General features: G+C 39.8%; 1 protein-coding gene across 1 annotated transcript in view; it reads right to left on the reverse strand.

Annotated features, from left to right (window-relative positions):
* Nucleotides 1-18,488, reverse strand: part of ASCC1 (activating signal cointegrator 1 complex subunit 1) — a 47,496-nt gene that overhangs the window by 14,788 nt on the left and 14,220 nt on the right. The window contains exons 6-9 of the mRNA XM_033149108.1: nt 13,026-13,162; nt 11,258-11,377; nt 7,199-7,323; nt 5,494-5,570 (exon numbers count right to left, since the gene is read on the reverse strand). Of these exons, the coding sequence (XP_033004999.1) occupies nt 5,494-5,570; nt 7,199-7,323; nt 11,258-11,377; nt 13,026-13,162 (459 nt within the window). The remainder of the gene's footprint in view (nt 1-5,493; nt 5,571-7,198; nt 7,324-11,257; nt 11,378-13,025; nt 13,163-18,488) is intronic.

Consider the following 18,488-nt stretch of genomic DNA (forward strand, 5'->3'; position numbering starts at 1 on the left):
TTGTACCAGTTTTAAGGAACTCTGTCTCCTTGATGATTGGACAAGCCTACAACTCTGTCCTTTTTACTCAGGCCTTCTCCAGCATTGCTTTTCACTTGATATGATCTATGATGAAGGCCTTTTTATTATGGAAAAGGGGCTTATAGCTCAGTGGCAGAGCATTGCTGTGCATGCAGAAGGTCCCACCTCATTCTCTGGCAGGTAGGGCTGGGAACGTCTGAAACCCTGAAAGTATAGACAATACAGTGGTACCTCATTTTTCAAACATCTCGGAAGCTGAACGTTTTGGTTTTCAAATGCCAAAAACCCAGAAGTAACTGCTTCAGTTTTCAAATGCTTTTCGGAAGTCGAACATGCCACGCGGCTTCCGTTTTGAGTTTTCTGTAAGTAAATGCTTCAGTTTTTGTACATTTTGGAAGTTGAACAGTCTTCCAGAACAGATTACGTTGGAAAATTGTACTGTGTTAGATGGATCAATGATCTAACTCAATATAAGGTACCTTCCTACATTCCAACTATGCTTTGTAGTTTTTGTTTTATAATGGATTTTATCTTATGCATTTTTATGCACTCTTGTTCACCACTTAGACTTTTTATCCTTAAAATAAACAAGAGTTAAGTGTATGCAGGAATCCTATGAAGGGACAGATTATTGCCGAGCACTGTCAGTTAAAGCCTCCAGAAATCTGCAAACCTGGCGATATACACTGCAATAGCCCCCATATTTTATCAGTCTACAGCTCCCATCAGCCTTAGCCTAAACAGACAATTGTGAGAAATTATGGAAATTGGGAGTCCAACATCTGGAATATGTTGACTACTCCTGCTTTAAAAAAAAGGGACTATGTGTCACTGGGATCCCATTATACTTGACTTTGCATATATCTTCTTTCAGAACATACAGTCAGTAATGGCTTAGCAGTTTCCCAAACTGGGGTCTCCAGTTGTTTTTGGACTACAACTCCCATCATTCCTAGCTAGCAGCATCAGGGATGATGGGAATTGTAGTTCAAAAACAGCTAGAGACCCAAGTTTGGGAAACCCTTCCTTAAAGCCTTCCTCTCACATGTTTCTTCATGATTTCTAAGATCAGCTAGGAGTGCCCTCTTCAGGATCACAATCCTGGGTTGTTTTGGTGACAATGGCACATAGAAAAGCACTATCAGCAGCTGTCCAAACATAGAATCCACAACCCTGCCCCAAATTTTCCAAAGTTTAAACATTGTTGGAAGCAAGAAAACATTTCTGTTTAAGTTGGCATTTGGTAGCAGAGTTAAAAGCAGCCAAAAGGTTATTTTATGTTCTCATCCATTTGAAAACATGTGGCACCTGCTGAACCCTTTCTATCAGATTACTTTCTACTATATAATTATTACAGTCAGTATGGTGTTGTCTACAGGAAGGTACCAGCAGACTTTAATCTCAAAATTCTCCCAGCCTCATGTATTCTGGCTTCTTACAGACTTACCTCTTGAGCCCCTACTGTTGCATCCTAATGCCTAACTTCTGGCCTCGTCAGTAGTAGTAGGAGTAATTATTCTCAATGCATTTATATTCTGCCTTCCTGCCTTAATATGAGGCACTCAGGGTAACTCACAGCATGGTAAATATACACACACACCACAAATCACTTTTAAAAAACTCACCTAAAAAGGGGGGATAGCAGAAAATACAAATCAAATACATGCAAAAGAGAAGGCCAAAAAAGGAGAAACAAACTGAATACCGGCCTGCTGGAACAAAATAATAAATAAATCTGCCAGGCAGAGTAATCCAAAGCCTAGACACAATAGGAGAGAAGGCTCTATTGAACATTCCCACCAGCCCACTCTCAGATATCAGTGGGATACACAAACAGGCTTCTCCAAATGACCTCACAGAACAGGCAGACTCATAAGGTAGGAGGAGCCAGTGCATTTGATATCCTGGTCCTCAGGTGTTTAGGAATTTAAAGGTAATGGCCAATACTTAAGTCCCAAACAAACCGGAATGAATATTGTAAATAGTGTGAGGGGGAGATTTGACAAAATCTAAGAGGGGGTGGGAGGTTCGGCTACTCAATGTTTTCAAATGCCCCCCCATGTTTCTCATTCAAACCTCCACAGGGGGTGGCATGCACCTACCTGCCTATCAGCTTATCCAGCACCCACCCCCTGTAAACTTCTCCCTTCAAACCTCAGTTCATTTTGATGTCCCACCATAGCTTCAAATAAATCACTTCGGCCCACTAGGGGTAGGGGAGATAAAGATTGAGCCTGATCTAATGGGGGTGGGGGTGGGGTTTGGCAAACTGTAAGAGGGGATGGCTTTGGCAAGGAGTGACGGGAGGAGGTTGTTTTGGTGATGGGGCTTTGGTGAGGTGGGGGGTAAATGAGGTTGGTGAGTTAAGCCAGCAGGGGTGGAAGCCCCTAGTACAGGGTTTTCCAAACTTGGGTCTCCAGCTGTTGTTGGACTACACCTCACATCATCCCTAGCTAGCAGGACCAATGGTCAGGGATGATGGGAACTGTAGTCCAAAAACAGTTTGAGACCCAAGTTTGAGAAACCCTGCCCTACCTAGTACATTAACAAGAGCAAAATGACTGATCAAAGTGTGGCAGTAATCCTAAACATACTTGGCATAATACACTTAAGGCTGCAATCCAACTCCCCAATCTGTCACAGCCTCTCCTCAGAGCTCTGCTAGCATCACTCCTCCAGCCTGGAGCTCCTTGTTCTGCCCACTGAAAGTGTAGGTTGGGGTGGAAGTATCACTAGCAGGAACTTGCAGAAAGCCCCCAAATGGGGCATGCTGGGGGGGAGGTTGCACTGGCCCTAGATTCACTAAATCCCAAACTAACCCCACTGCAGTCACTTGATGGTATGGGGCCTGATCCAGGAACAGTCTCCATATCAGTTCCACATCAGCATGGAATAGGGTTTTATCTGCCCCAGGCAATGTTGAGTAGCAAGGCTGTGGATGCAGCAGTGGTCTCCCCATTCATTCATGCCTCTCGGCTGCCCAGCCAGTGTCAAGATTGCTCTGATCCAGTGGGATTAATTCTGAGTAAATATGCATAGGATTGTGCTGTAATGGCTCTTCTGTTTGTCTAACAGGGCTGTTGCTGGAAAATGTCTGGATGCACAGAAGCCTAAGGTTTGTTTTTAATGTGCATATTGCTTATTGTGAAGCATTAAATAATTGTTGAAAGACACTGGCAGATGTGCTGATGTGGATGAAATTAATGCAAGGTGAGTTAATAGATCTCAAAGATCTGCACTGGTATGTAATGACTGCAAAATCAAAAAAAAAATCTACATTTATAACAGAAAAGGTTATTGGAAAGGCTAAATGCAGTGGCATATTTTGGAAGAGAATGCCACTGGAGGTGCACTGATTCTCCATATTATCATCGGTGGCTGATACGGTGCCAGTCCAGTATCACAGCAGAACAAAAACAAAAAAGTGTTTAAAAAAATAGGCCTGTGTCTAACTTGCTGCAGGAAGTTCATCAGCTTGTGCCTGAGCTGTGCACTTTCTTTTGGCTGTTCCCACTTGGAGTTTGCAAATATACTTTAATTACTACTTCCAAATGAGATTTCTTTATACTACTGCTCGACCTCTTTGGGTTATGCTCTATAAAAAGGGGCTTGCTCTTACCTGGCATGCTCTCATTTTCAGTTATCAAACCGATCTGAAAGTTATCCGACTGGGAGAATTAACCCTAATCACTGAGCTGGTTGCATAAGCATCCACAAAGCTAATAACGAGTCAACAATACATAATCTGGACTGGAAGTAAAAAAAAAAAATGAAAACTACAATTTAAGAACTAAGGGAGAATGGGTGAGTTTGTAAAGCACATTGCATTTGGATGGCAGGATGTAGCTGGTATGCTGCGACAGTCGCTGCAGCTGCATTCGTAACCAATCTGACGTTTGGGCTTCTGTCTCTAAACCTAAGGAAACTACTTTGCAAGCAGAAGAATGTAACTAATATAAAATGGCAAGGGCAAGAGTGCCTATCAGAGCAAAATTCAAAAGAATGCATCACTGATCAATGGTCAGGCTGTCAGGGCTCTACTGCCAGTTATGAGTCATACTTAATTAGTGCCAGTGGGTGTTCCTCTGGGCAGTTGGCAACAAGGAGGGAGATGCCAAATGAGTGGCAAAAGAATGTGGGGGTGCTGGAGAAAGATGGTGTTTCTTAAAAGAAGGCGTGCTTGGGGAAAATTAGCAGCATTCTTTCATGCATCAAACAGCCAATGGTTATATTGGCTGGAACAGTAAAAAAAAAAAAAATTTAAACCCCCCACAATTAATGCTTCATAAAAACAACTGGTCTGTCTCACATTTCACAGAGCTGTGGTATGAATAATAGACATGCGTGATCAAATTTAATGTATTTTTCCACTTAGAAACTCCACACATCAGCATGCCAAGTCAAGACACAGAAGTGCAAATGATACAATCTTTAACTTGTTGCCAAACAGGAAGATGAGACAGGTGGGAGATGAATAAACTACTTGAATCTATTCTTATTTTAAAAATCTAAGTATTTGGGAAACATTCAAGGAATGAAGGACTCAAAAGTAGCTTAAGGTAGACCTAATAACCGCTTATGTTCTTTTCTGCTGTGTTGCAATTAAATATTTATTATTGTCTGTCTTTGTCTTTCTGACACACACACACACACACACACCCCAAATTAACTATGCTTGGATAATATTATCTGGGTTTGACATACCATCTTTGCCATCTTTCTCATTGCATGCTTGAATGAAATGCAGGCATGTCTAACTAAACAGTTTCCCATTTTGTTCCCACTGGTAAACTATGGCTACCTGCTTTGGACAACAGTTTCAATATCTATATATGTGTGCCCCACCCCATTCCGCCTCCATTCCACCTTCTTCTGGGACCGAAAGGACCCATGCATTGGCAATCACATGTCAACTGGCTGCGCCTAAAATGGTTGCCACCTCTACAGGCAAGTTCTAATAGCTATATTATGATCTCACTGAGTCCAGTCAATGTGCATCCATATGTCAGTGTCATTTATACATTTTGCACATGTTAGACATGCCAATAGTATTTCAGTTTGAATTCCTTTCTTTTTAGTAAAAAGGTAAAGGTAACCCTGACCATTAGGTCCAGTCGCGAATGTCTCTGGGGTTGTGGCACTCATCTTGCTTTATTGGCTAAGGGAGCTGGCGTACAGCTTCTGGGTCATGTGGCCAGCATGATTAAGCCGCTTCTGGCGAACCAGAGCAGCACACGGAAACGCTGTTTACCTTCCCGACGGAGCAGAACCTATTTATCTACTTGCACTCTGACATGCTTTCGAACTGCTAGGTGGTAGTACATACATTCTTTTTAAGTACATACAGTACATACATAGTACATACAATTAGGATATCATAGATACAATATACAGATGCAAGTTTGCAATTTATTTTTTATTTCACTTGGAATGTCATTTAACATAAGCTAAACAAGCCTACTTCACACTGACCTTCAATATATTTCGTCCATCAAATGACTCCCTTTCCTTGAAAAATTTGCCTGCAGATCTATTACTTGGCTCTTCAGCTGCAAAATAAATATATCAAATTACAACTCATCCTAAAAGGGTTTTTTCACACATGGAATACAACTCTGCACTCACCTTTTATACAAGAAAGAAAACCTGCAAATTATTTCCCAAAGTATCATGTCAAAACTCCTACAGTCATCAATATTGTTGCAAGGATTATGCAGGGCTGACAGCTCAGTGTAATAGAATCATCCAAGGGGAAACTAGAGTGTAATACTCAGTGCTCTGTCAAAGCACATTTCAGCAATAAAGCATTCTCTCATCTCTTGAATTACCAAGTCCAGCATCAAATATCTGATCACTCTGCATAGTATATATTTAAAACCAATGAGGAAAAGCAGTCACTTGGGCAATGCATCCTTGTTCACAAGGTGTCTCTAATCTCTCAATGCCAGTATCTGAGAACAAACTCAAGAAGATGAATTACTCCTTAGCTAGGGTTCTGTTACTCTGCAATCTGCATATTCTCCGCACAAGCATATAACCACCAATATGATTTCTGAGATGTTCACGTTTCATTAAAAAAACCCTCAAAATTCTAGCCCTTATGATAGCAAGGAACAAACTGTTGCATTGCACTTAGCTAAGCCACGGTTTGGCTTAGCATATCATCAAAACCAGAAACAGTGGTTCTCTCCTCACTAACCACAAGCTACAATCAATAAAAAACTTCAGTACGATCTCACTAAGCCATAGTTTGGCTTACTATGTTGTGCGAACTAGCTATCTGAAAATACAACTTTTGGAAGTCGTCTATTTGTTAAAAATAAACATGAGCAGTAGTTCATAATTCAGGGTTGTAAGCAGCAAGCTACCTGTTCACCTGTGAGAACTGCTTTCAGGAAGGATAGTAAAAACAGTGGTGGACTAAGAATTTTTATAATTTTAATTTGCATCCCAGGCACCGGATTTGAGATTGTATGGATTCTTTGATAAAAAGTCTGAATTTTCTGATGCAAACATCACACAAACACATCTATTAAGTGTCCTATTTGTTCCATCAGCCAAAATCAAAGACGAAATCTTGATATACAGTTAGTTGGATGAACTTAGCATGGTAGTTCTTATGGCCTTAAAATATGCAATGCACAGAATGACTTAAGGAAATGTCCTTGTCATACAGCAGTTTGCTGTAAGCAGTACTGTTTGTTAGAATTAGCGCAAGGCATGTTCGGGGTTCAGTTAAATAGTTACTCAGTTACTATTCTATTTACTGATATAGTCATTCTCACTAAAACAAAACAAAACAGGAGCCTGGAAGTACATAGCATTAACCAAACCCATTTTTTAGATATAGGAAATATGAATGAAGACAGTAACAGTCTTGTCTAAAAAGCAATACAATATCCTAACTTTCTTCAGACATAAGGGGAAGACAGAACCAATTTCTGCCAGACATAAACAGTGTGTTTAATGTTTTAGCAAAAGATTTCTTCTCTGCTCTGTACTGTGTAACCTAAATGAAGGAACCCAACTCCTTTTGAGGGTCATGAACCAATTATCTTCTGCCTAAAGGTCACAAAGCAATAACAAATGAGCAACACCAAACACAGGAACCATATAGCAATCTCAGAGATCAAAGTGGTAGCTATATTTCCTCAAGGAGACCTTAACAAATGCTCACCACTAGGATCTTTCCGGAAGATTGTGTTCATGACTGTGGCATGGAGTTTCACCCGATCCCACTCTTTCATCATTAGTCCAGAGGTCACAAACCGATCTGTCAGTCTATCTGCTATGAGCTGGAGCCTATGGAAAGGGAAAGGAAGTAAGGAAAACCACAATTTTTTCATGACTGTAATGGGATACATAATTGTATGTTCATAACCCTGCGAGGAAAAATACATAAAATTGTTGATACTAAAACAACAGATGTTGCATTTGCAGCCTGCCATTTCTTCAAGGTAGGGAGATATCAGTGGTGAAAGTTGGAATTGGCGGGTCTGAAGTACAGAACAAAATGTTTCAGTCACATTTGTCACTGGGCTTAGAATACAAGGCAAGCCTAGATAAGGGATCAATCATTGGATGAGATGACAAAACTATGTTCTTAAGACTAAAAATATACTGACCCCACCTGAAGATGGCTTGATATCATGCTAAAAACAATTTATCTTGTTCCATGTACAACTTTGTAGTGTGGAAATCAGAAACTTGGCCAAGGATGCTTGTCTGAGATAAAGAAACGGCCTCTGAATCACAAGCACTGCTTCAAGTCATGCTGGTACCTGTCACTAATCGTCTCCAGTGACAGAGGTGATAAAACAATGTAGCTGGAAACTGTCGATACCTTGCTTAACCCTAGCAATACAACACCTTCCCCTACCCTACAATGCAGACATTTCTAGGACAATGTGGTGCACAGGCAGGTCATCATACAGGATTGCTTTATCTGGGTGTGCATGTCACATTCATTTTGGCAATAACCTGCAGCACACAGCCACAGGGTGGAGCTTTATTTGGACATGTTTGTTTTCTGAGCATTGCCAGAATAACTCGAAACATTTACAGTCAAGTGTTAAGATGTATTTAGAGACAAGTCAGATGCATCGTTTTTTGTTTATTCACTGCCAAGCATAATTGAACCCATTTGGTTAAATCTACTGCAGTACAGCTCTGCTGCATGGTTTATCTGGGGATGCTTTCCAAGGCTGGTTCTTATGAGTGAATTATTCTGCCTTACGCTGTTTAAAGCACAGAGTGATGGAATTAAGACAGAAGGAAAACATGAGGTCACCATATACAGCAGCTCTCCTCACCATTTCAGCTCTGGCTTGAGATAATGGTTCTCCACCGGAAAAGTGGAAGGACAGAAAGTGATAGAAAAGAGGCAAAGCAATGCTCCCAGCTTAGGGCACCTTCCCAAAAATGAGCAGTTGACCAAAGCAGCTAGAACTGTATAGAGTTGCCGTGAGATTTTAGCTATCTCTGATGACATCAATCATAATGAACTATGTTGCTTCTATAAGTGGAAATATATATATATTGGGCAGGGGGACTGGAACAGATATATACCCAATGCCTATATCTGTAAGCAATAAAGTTGTGGCCATTTCTAATCCAGATCATTGTCAGCTTGAGTTTATTAATTACATCTTACATTTAGCCAATGCCCGTGGGGGGTGGTGGCACTGTGACTAGGCCCACAATAAACAACCAAACAAACAAACTTAGTGGTGAGTTCCCCCACTTTTTCCCCCAAAAGAAAAGCACTGGTTCTACATCACCTTAAAGGCATCAGTTTAATTCCAGTTCTGATTACAACTGAACGTTTCTTAGGAAGTCCGTTAAGTGTACAGAAACTTGTCACTGCTAGAACATACAAGTAATCTCCCCACACAAGAGTGTGATGATTCGTATTTGTGCTAACTGCAAGCTAAATGTGTGCACTAGAGGATGAACACATTTCTAAAGCCCCGTAGCTCTTCTGTATGTTTTCTTCCTTCAAAGCACTGAGCAAGATTCACAGCACCATGGACAGAGAACATTCATTAAAACCAAACATTCCTGCTCATTAAAATGGGAGATCATCACACAAATGGGAAATCTTATACAATCTTGTCACAAAGTCCATTAGCAACATAATTTGCCAGATAGCTCATCCCTTTCCAGCTATAAGTTGCCACCTTGGCCCTTTAGGTCTTACTCAGAGATGGAACAGTAATAAGGTTATTCTCTCTCCCTCTCTGGTCACCATTTGCTTGACAATCCTTGATGAGCTAACGCTACAGCCTGCTAGCTTTGAGCTGTCCCTTTGAAGCAGTTACTGGCCAATTTCTAGTCTTACTGATTGAATCTTATGTTTTGCCCCTCATCATTTTATTTCTGGTGATACATCAGTGACTTTTAAAATTAGCGATGACAAATGAAAGAAGTATCATTACAGATGATACTAAAACAAATTAACAAAATAGCTCAAGTGAAAATTGTGCTTTATTATGTTATAAAATTAATCAAAGAAATGAGACAAATTAAAATGAATTACAAAGTCTTTGCTACATGGGAACCATCAGAGCATAACCTTATTTCACTGTCTCCCCCACCCCACCCCACACACAGTCTAAACACAGTCTCCAACATCACCAAGGCAAAGGAGGGAAATGGGAACTCTTATGCTTTGGGAAATCAACTATTCAGAAGCAAACAAAAATCAGAAAGGATATTCGCTTCTCACATTGCCATATAAAGGATGGATAAAGAGCTTATTTTATAATCCTAAGTGTTGAAAGAGTCGGTTACTTTTCTTAAGGTATCATAGTAACTAATACTGTATGTTACTATTAGTTACTAAACTCATGGAATCTACTGAGTATATCTATTAAATCAAAGCGCCTTAGCTTTCATATCAACCCAAGTATGTACGTCCTGGTAGCACAGAATCCAGTTAATGGGTAGTGAGAGAGCTATGAAGCAATGGACACTTGGTCTTTGAAACTGTACAATCCCAAAGTAATTAGGATCTGTCTCTACCATTGATTCTACTGATCAGATTCCTTGTAAGGGAGAAAGCTAAAGCAAATAAAAACATGGTAGTCCTTATTTTAACAAAAGCTGAAGATTAATTTGAAATGTTACATTAAAATCTTGTTTATTTAATTTTGCTGTAACTATTTACTCTGGTGCTTCTTTTCAGGAAACCACAGATACATTTCAAAGGGAAGAAATAAATAAATTGAAACATTCAATATACATTTGAAAACAAAACAAAAGGAATGGCCTGGTCTATATTTAAACTTTGGTTTCTTAGGGAAGGTAGTGACAACACTGAATACAAAATAAATGAACATTCATACTTTGCAAGTAGGCAAAGTGAAGAGCATTACAAATTGTGATAACAATGTGACTTAGCAGTCAGTTGCAAAGACAGGGGCCACATTCTCGCAGTTTAGCCATCTAGACAAGTGTGAACGGGTCCAAGCAAAGTCTTCAGCTTGCATGCTCCCCCTTTCCCTCTCTGCTTCCATGGGGCCAGAACTTCAGCAGCATTTAGTTTCACTTTTAAAGAATTCTGGCTCAGCACCAACATGTGCATAAGAGATCCTAGTTTTTTTTTAAAAAAACTATGGCTAGCCACATAGCAAGCAAACTCCAAACCATGGGTTATGAAAGTGGGTTTTTAAATGAACCAAGGTTTGTTTTAAATCAGAATCTGTGGTTCAAACCTAATGCTTTAAAAGTGAAACAAAACTCTGCTGAAGTCGTCTTGCTCCTGACTGCATGGAAAGAGAAGATGGGAGGGGGGAGTGTACAAGCCTGATACTTTGTTTGGGCACTTTCAGGGTCACCCACATATGTGTGAACGCAGCCACCAGCTAGCAGTAGTAAGAATTTCAACCACGTATTTAAATTAGAACTAACAAGAGTGGAAACAGTTTCTAGTTTTCAGAAGTACCAACATTAAGCAGAAACTGCACAGGTGGATACTCCATAATTATCTCTCTCAGTAATACTACTTGTTATCAACCCAAGGGCAAACTCATTACAGACCCTTCTTTACCTACAAAGAGGTTGCAATAACCTTATCTCCTGGATATCTTGTGGTATATTTTCAGGCAGAAATAATCAAACTCAGAGGTTGAGAGCCTTCTCAAGAGTTATTATATTACTTTTGCAAATTCATATATAATCTCTTTATGGAATTAAAATGATTTTTTTAAATTAAAAAAAGCAGGGGGAAACTTACTTGTTAGAGCCATCCTTCATACGAACTTTTGCATAGAGAACATCCATCATGGCTGGATCATCATTCATGTACTCTACACCTGCTACTTCTACAGTTAGTGGTTTGCCTCCAGCAATTGAGCTGTTTGAAAGAGGGGGGAAACACCAAACACAGTTCATGTTTAAGATTTGGCAACTGCATAATTCACTTGTTCAGCTGCACTAGGCTACAGCAATTCACCAACACAGTTTCTCCCCCACTTTTTAATGGAGATTTATGGATTACTTCTATTAAATTTATATATTTTAGTCCGGCTGTTATTTCAGTAGTTTGATGCATATTTAATTTTTAATTTTCATTATTTTGTTTTAAGCCTTTGTATGCTGCTTTAGAACGCTTTTTTGAACAGAAAATCATACAAAATAAAATGATCATTGGCAGAATTCACAACTATATACTGTCCCTAGCAAATTCCCCAGAATACCTACCCTTTCTTCCCTAGAAGACAGAATGGATTGTTCATCACTATTGACCTTTGCCCTTGTTTCTGCTGTTTCTAGAATCATATAAACCTAACTTAGTTCCATTAATTTCAATGCATCTGCTCTGAGCACGTTAGTCGACTACAACCCAATGGATGCAACACACAACAATCTTACACTATAGATTATAGAACATTGAATCATACAGAGCAATGCCTCCAGGCCTCCTAAGCCCCAACAGATTTATGTCTCATTGTGAAACTTATAATGAAGACATTCAGATTATTTTGCCACACAGGCTGTATTAATGTTCCCATCAAATGGAATGTTGTATGATCATATAAGGGCCAGTTCATATGAGGTAATCACAGGGGTTCACTGAGATAGAGGAAAATTAAATCCTATCATTATTAATGTAGATTGCAAGCTTTACAGGCAGCAACTTCTAGATACTATACAGCACAGTGCTAGTAATATTTAACTGTATCAGAATCCATGCAGCTAGCTGCTCCCCGAATAATGCAGACAAAGGCCTTTTCTCTGACAATTTAAACAAGCCCTTGCCATAACTCACTTTGCATTTGCCACCAATGTGCTTACCTGGTTAAAAAAAAAAAATGCTCATCATTTGCAAGCTCATCTCTGGGTCTCACCCTGCATGCCAGGAATCATTCTGCTAGAAAGTCCTTGCAAAAATATTGGAAGTGAAAAAAATATCGGGGGGGGGGGGATTCATAGTTTCATAGCTTGCTATTAATTCTACAGCTCAAACAATATGGTTTTGTGTAGTAGATTATGAAAACTCCTGCACTGTAGAATCATTGATCTACTGTATTAGAGTTTTTTTTTTTAATACAGTTCATGTGGCTTCAATACTCTCTACCTTCAACTTGTTTAGAAAATTAATCTCAGGGATATACGACCAATGGGTGGGGGGAGCTATTTGACAAAGGCTCTGCTCGTGAAAAAGTGCCAAGGCAATCACATTTTTCATGCACTTCCAGGAGGGGGGAATCAATCTTTGTTCATGTACAAATAAAACCAGCTACTGTAAGAGAGAGAGAAATTCTAGGTTATAGTAAGATTGCAAGCAAAGAGATGCTCCTAAATGGTTTATATCAAGAACAAATTAGGTCCTTGTATTGTTTTGTGTAGGCTTTTCATTTACTCCTAATAATGGCTTGCTGGATTGCTACAAGCTGTGACATCCCACACACCCCTCTAAGTTACCCTGGTCCTAGAACCAGTGCTTCTTTTTGAGTGCTGCAGCTGGTTTACGGCATCCCAAGTGCTTTCAATTTACTCACTCAGCAAAGTCTTCTTTACACCTCTGCAGGAGTTCCTGGGCCTTCTGGATTTCCTGTTCATTCAGGAGTACCAGCGTCCCAATAGTCAGATGGAGCTTGGCAGGGTTCTGGAACAGGCTACTACTGACACCATAGTCCTGTAGAAACATTGAGAAATTCATTGAGTGACATCAGAAATTCAAGTTTCTCTTTACTTTTGCATATCCAGGAATCTGTGTCTCTTTTAAGGTATAGAGCAGATCTCTATTACAAGCCAGGTTTTATGTTCTAAAAAATGTGGAGCAGCTATTGATTCTTTATTCCAATCTCACAGATTTGTAACCAGCTACCTGTAGCATCTTGGGGAGACTTATTAAACTGCTATCTCCACCTTGCAACTGAGTCATCAAGGTAACCTCATAGCTATACATCCAGCCCAATTATTTTACTTTATTTCTTTTTCCTTCTCTTCCAATCCCCTATTCTGAGTAACATCTTGCCTAATTGAAGAATTCTCGAGAACTCAATAACTTGCCACTATTTTGTGACATTTTGCTTGCTCCTAAGAAAGGTATTAACCAACTCTGGATTTTTGAATTCTGATGATCAGAATTCAAAATGGGTGACATGCAAAATGAAAGTCATATAATAACATGGCAATAGCAACAAATAGGAAATCTTATTTTTTTAAAAAAAACAGCAAACTAAAAAATGACCAGATAAACATATTCAAATTACATAACATAATTTCCTACATTTTGCTGGCTGCTGCATTTTAAAATCAGTTAGCTCTTATGTTCATAGCTGCTTTAGAAGAGGTAATTTCCCTACAGGTAATTGTCTTGTCTCCATTCAACCACATTGTTAATTTTTACATTTCAGAAACCCAACTGATGCTGCACAGCAGGGGGCCAGCTAATGACTCCCTTTCTTATGCAAGTCTTATTTGAAGGAGCAAAGTGGCAGATCATTTGCTACTCCCCGGGCCACATATACAGTGATGCAGACTGTAGAATCAACACACCCTCACTCTCATCTTGCTTGATGCCTGCCTATGCACTGCACACATGGGAGCTGCTGGCAGTATGTGTCACACTGAAATAGTTATATGCCATGGCAAGGAGTGGCACCAGTAAGGTTGTGGCACATGTGTGTCAGGTGACAGTGCATGGCGGGAGGCAATGGGTGACACAGGAAGCATTGGAGTAGCAGGGGGCTCTGCCACACAAGGACCCTGGAATTATTATGACTAAATGTATTACCAACCCTTCATCAGCAGGTCCTACGACAGTAATAACAATTTAAAATTCGGTGTTAAAAACAAATAATAGTCACAGAATAGGATGGAAACACACATTTCAGGTGCCAAAGGCCGGAGTGAATTGGCCTGTCATCAGCATTCACTGAAAGCTGTATAGTGAAGTCACCAGATGTATCTCTGTGGAGAGGGAATTCCACACCTTAGGGGTTGCCACAGATAATGCCCTTTCCCGGGCCACTGCCCCTTGAATTTCTGAGGGTGGCAGAACTACTAGCCTCCCCCCTCCTGATCTTAACACCTGAGAGGGTCTGTAGAGAAGGAGGCAGTCTTTCAGCTATTTGGGGCCTAAGTCGTTTAGGGCTTTAAACACTATCTACACAGGGAAATGAATTTTCAACAGTGAATGAACTGTGCCATGAATAAAAAAATTATCAACTGGAAAAAAGACGAAGAACATTGATTTAGGGCCCTACACCCTCCAAGAGTCAGGGATCACTATAGGATATCTACCGGTATTTAGTGTAAAAATAGATCCAAGTATGAGGAACGCAGAGGTCTTGATCCCTGAATAGTAGAAATTTAACAAAGGCTTTTTCTTGTTTCTAAGCTTTTAGAAAGACTGCTCCGATTTGAGATTTTGTCAGCCACCCTTATACACAGAAACTTTTAAATCATTTGCTGAAATCTTCCAGAAACAGAAAGGTCTATAGCAGTCTATGCCAACCTGGTGCCCCCAAGATGTTTTGGACTATACCGGTAGTTCCCATCAACCTCAGACAGCAAGGCGATGGACAGGCCTGGTGGGAGTTACAGACCAAAACATCTGAAGAGAACCAGGTTGGCAAAGTCTGCTTTAAACAAGCCATTGTATTGTTCCATATCTTATGACTCCAGTTATGATCCTACAGACTCAAAGACTCACTGAACATGGGCAATAATCTGCCGTCTGCAGACAGAGCTAGGAATCCTTTATCAATGCTGTCCATGTTATTGGGAAAGCATTACTACCGTCACTGCTACCTTCCAGGCCCTCACAGACAAAGGAGGCCAAATTGATAATATTCAATTCAATTCAGTTAATGTCAATTCTACCTTTCAACGGGAATGCTCAAAGCAGCTGAGAACAAAAGCTCCCTCCCTCCTGTTCTTTCCATTCTGCCAACTGGTACAAAAACAAAGCTGAAAAAGGTCCTCATTCTCTTCTGCATGAAAGCTTATTTAGGATATACTGCAAAGACAAAGTGGTTGTACTTATGAGCTTTCTCTTCAAATATGGGACAAGCCCCAGAAGCCATTTAGTCCATAATGAACACAGGGAGCCTCAGAAGCTGGGGAGGCAGCAGGGGGCAGGTTTGTTATGTTCCAACTGTTGACAGCAGTTTATTTTAATTTCTGTAATGCTCACAGATATGATGTGCACAAAATATATTAACACAATAAATAAGCAGCTTTTAGGAAAAGAGGCATATTCAATCTAATCCCATGGAGGAGGGGAAAGGAGATTTCATGTTATAATTACCAGCAACCTAATCAGCTGAATTTCTCCTCTACAGCTTTCCAGGAATCAGTGGTATCTTACATGCTCTGACAGCTTCCCATTCTGATGCTGCACATCACTAGGAAACACCTGAACTAGCTTTGCAGGAGGAAGCCCCATTAATAGCAGAGAAGATCCATAACTCCTTCCTATAAATTATCGGCAAATATCAAACCTATTGCTTCTCATCTTTTACTGTACTACATTTTCAGAACTCTAGTGATAGTGGTCTAAACCAGACGTAGGCAAACTCGGCCCTCCAGATGTTTTGGGACTACAACTCCCATCATCCCTGACCACTGATCCTGTTCGCTAGGGATGATGGGAGTTGTAGTCCCAAAAATCTGGAGGGCCAAGTTTGCCTATGCCTGGTCTAAACAGAACAATCCTAAGTAGGTTTACTCAGAAGTAAGGCCTACTGAGTTCAATGGATCTTACTCCTTACCTAAAGGAGCAATCTTAATTCCTGGCAAGGGAACAACAGGCTGAACAGAGAAGAAGAGCTGCCACCACATCTGAAGCTCTGCTGCTCACACTGGCCAGGGAGGAAAGGGAAGGAGTGTTTCACCTAATTTATGCTGTGCCAGCTTCATGTGACAATAGCAGAGACCTGGATCAAGTCCCTCCCTAGCTGCTGGACCAATTCAGGATCCAGCAAATTCATGGCTGGTCCAACTTCACTCCACTGCCATTCCACCCAATATTGAGCCCTTAAACTGACTACCACCAACGGGAACACCACTAGCCATAGCATGTCGACAACTCAAATTGTTGATGGTCAGAGACAGACAGAAGGAAAATCCTCCCCATACCCTAAACGCATCCCAGCAGTGGAGGTTGCGGGTTAGGATTGTTCTGCAAATGTGTTTTAATCTTAATACTGTAATTTAACCCCATGACGCTTCTGAGTGGACTTTTTCCAATGAAAAGCCTGCAGCAAAGTTGCAACAGGCTGCTGTAGCTTGCTGAGCACTTGCCGTTTTGCTTAGATGCTTGCCTGCTCTAAGACAAAGAGCCTTTAAATTACTTGTTCAAACCCCCAGTTCATAATTTACTATTTAGTAATCAATGCAGTGCCACTGAATTGCATTGATTTTTCCTTTACATCTGCACCTATCCTAACAGCAGCAGAAATAAATAATAATAATAATAATAATAATAATAATAATAATAATAATAAACAGTGAGTCAGAAGCATATCTAGAACTCCTCTTAAGTAAAGCAGAGTTAGGGAAGTAAGTTCGCTCACAAAAATCTGGACTAAACCAGACTTACAAGCTATATATCTAAATTCTATTTTCTTTCAGCATTTAACTTGAGACAAACTAATTTGGAGCCTCCACATTATAATAATAGAAAGCTACCATTAACACTAGATTACTTCTCAGATACTTGTCACAATTTTTTCCTAAGCTTTTTTAGATGTAAGTTTCTAGCAGTAAATGCATCAGTTATATTGTGATAAAGCAATGAAGGGATATAAAGTAATTGGAATGGTTCAGAGCCACATGTGTACAATGACTTTCTATTACTATCTATGGGATTGTGCCTTGTGTGTGCATAAACCCAATGAAATCTTTGATGGCCACCAAACAGTTAAAGCGGTCCTCTTGTATTCCATAAAATGCAATATATAATGTTGGTACCATACTATTACTGTTATTATTAATGCCTCAGAGAAGAGGAAAATTCATTTCAACTGGACACATTGGTGCAAACTCAGCTTGCTTCATGTAACAGAAGGACAATGTAATTAGATATTATTATTTATGCAAATAGTGGTTAGATTTAATTTAAAAAACAATTGTCTGTAATAGGTCTGCACATATGGTAGAAACAGAACACAATGTATCCATAAGCACACTCAAATTACTAAAGTTTGAAGTACCCAGTAGTCCAGTGCATTCTGCCTCTTCTCAATGTGTGTACTTAGGGTCACAGTTTTTATATTGTTGTAGGATGAGCTGTACTCTGGGGCTCACTCTTAAAATGCTAAATTGAATTTAGAACTCCACTATAAGCTAAAAAGATGCTCTAGCTTTCACAGCCATTACAATTCGGCTTAGATACTTGCCTGCTCTGTAAAAGAAACAACAACAACAACAACAACAACAACAACAACAACAACAACAACAATAATAATATATTTATACCCTGCTCATCAGGCTGGGTTTCCCCAGCCACTCTGGGCAGCTCCCAACATAATAATAATAATAATAATAATAATAATAATAATAATAATAATAATAATGTTGTGATAAAACATCAAACATAAAAACTTCTCTAAACATCTGAAGAATATCTGAAGAAATGTGCATGCACACGAAAGCTCATACCAAGAACAAACTTAGTTGGTCTCTAAGGTGCTACTGGAAGGATTTTTTTTTTTTTTTTTGTTTTGACTATGGCAGACCAACATGCCTACCTACCTATAACTTCCCCTGTAACAGGGCTGCCTTCAGATGTCTTCTTAAAGTCAGATAGTTGTTTATTTCCTTCCCACCCACAAGCCATTTTCAATTCAGTTTTAAGTTCAATTATTTATTTTTGATGTGGGATAACTACTCGTGTTCGCCAAGGAATAATTTGCCCAGAATCATGAGAAATGTCCTAGAATCAAAGTCAGCCTAAAACTTCATCAGAACTATGGAGCTAAGTAAATGGACTGAGAAGAGACAGCATGTGC

The sequence above is a fragment of the Lacerta agilis genome, chromosome 5, assembly GCF_009819535.1.
Source record: "Lacerta agilis isolate rLacAgi1 chromosome 5, rLacAgi1.pri, whole genome shotgun sequence".
NCBI lineage: Eukaryota > Metazoa > Chordata > Lepidosauria > Squamata > Lacertidae > Lacerta > Lacerta agilis.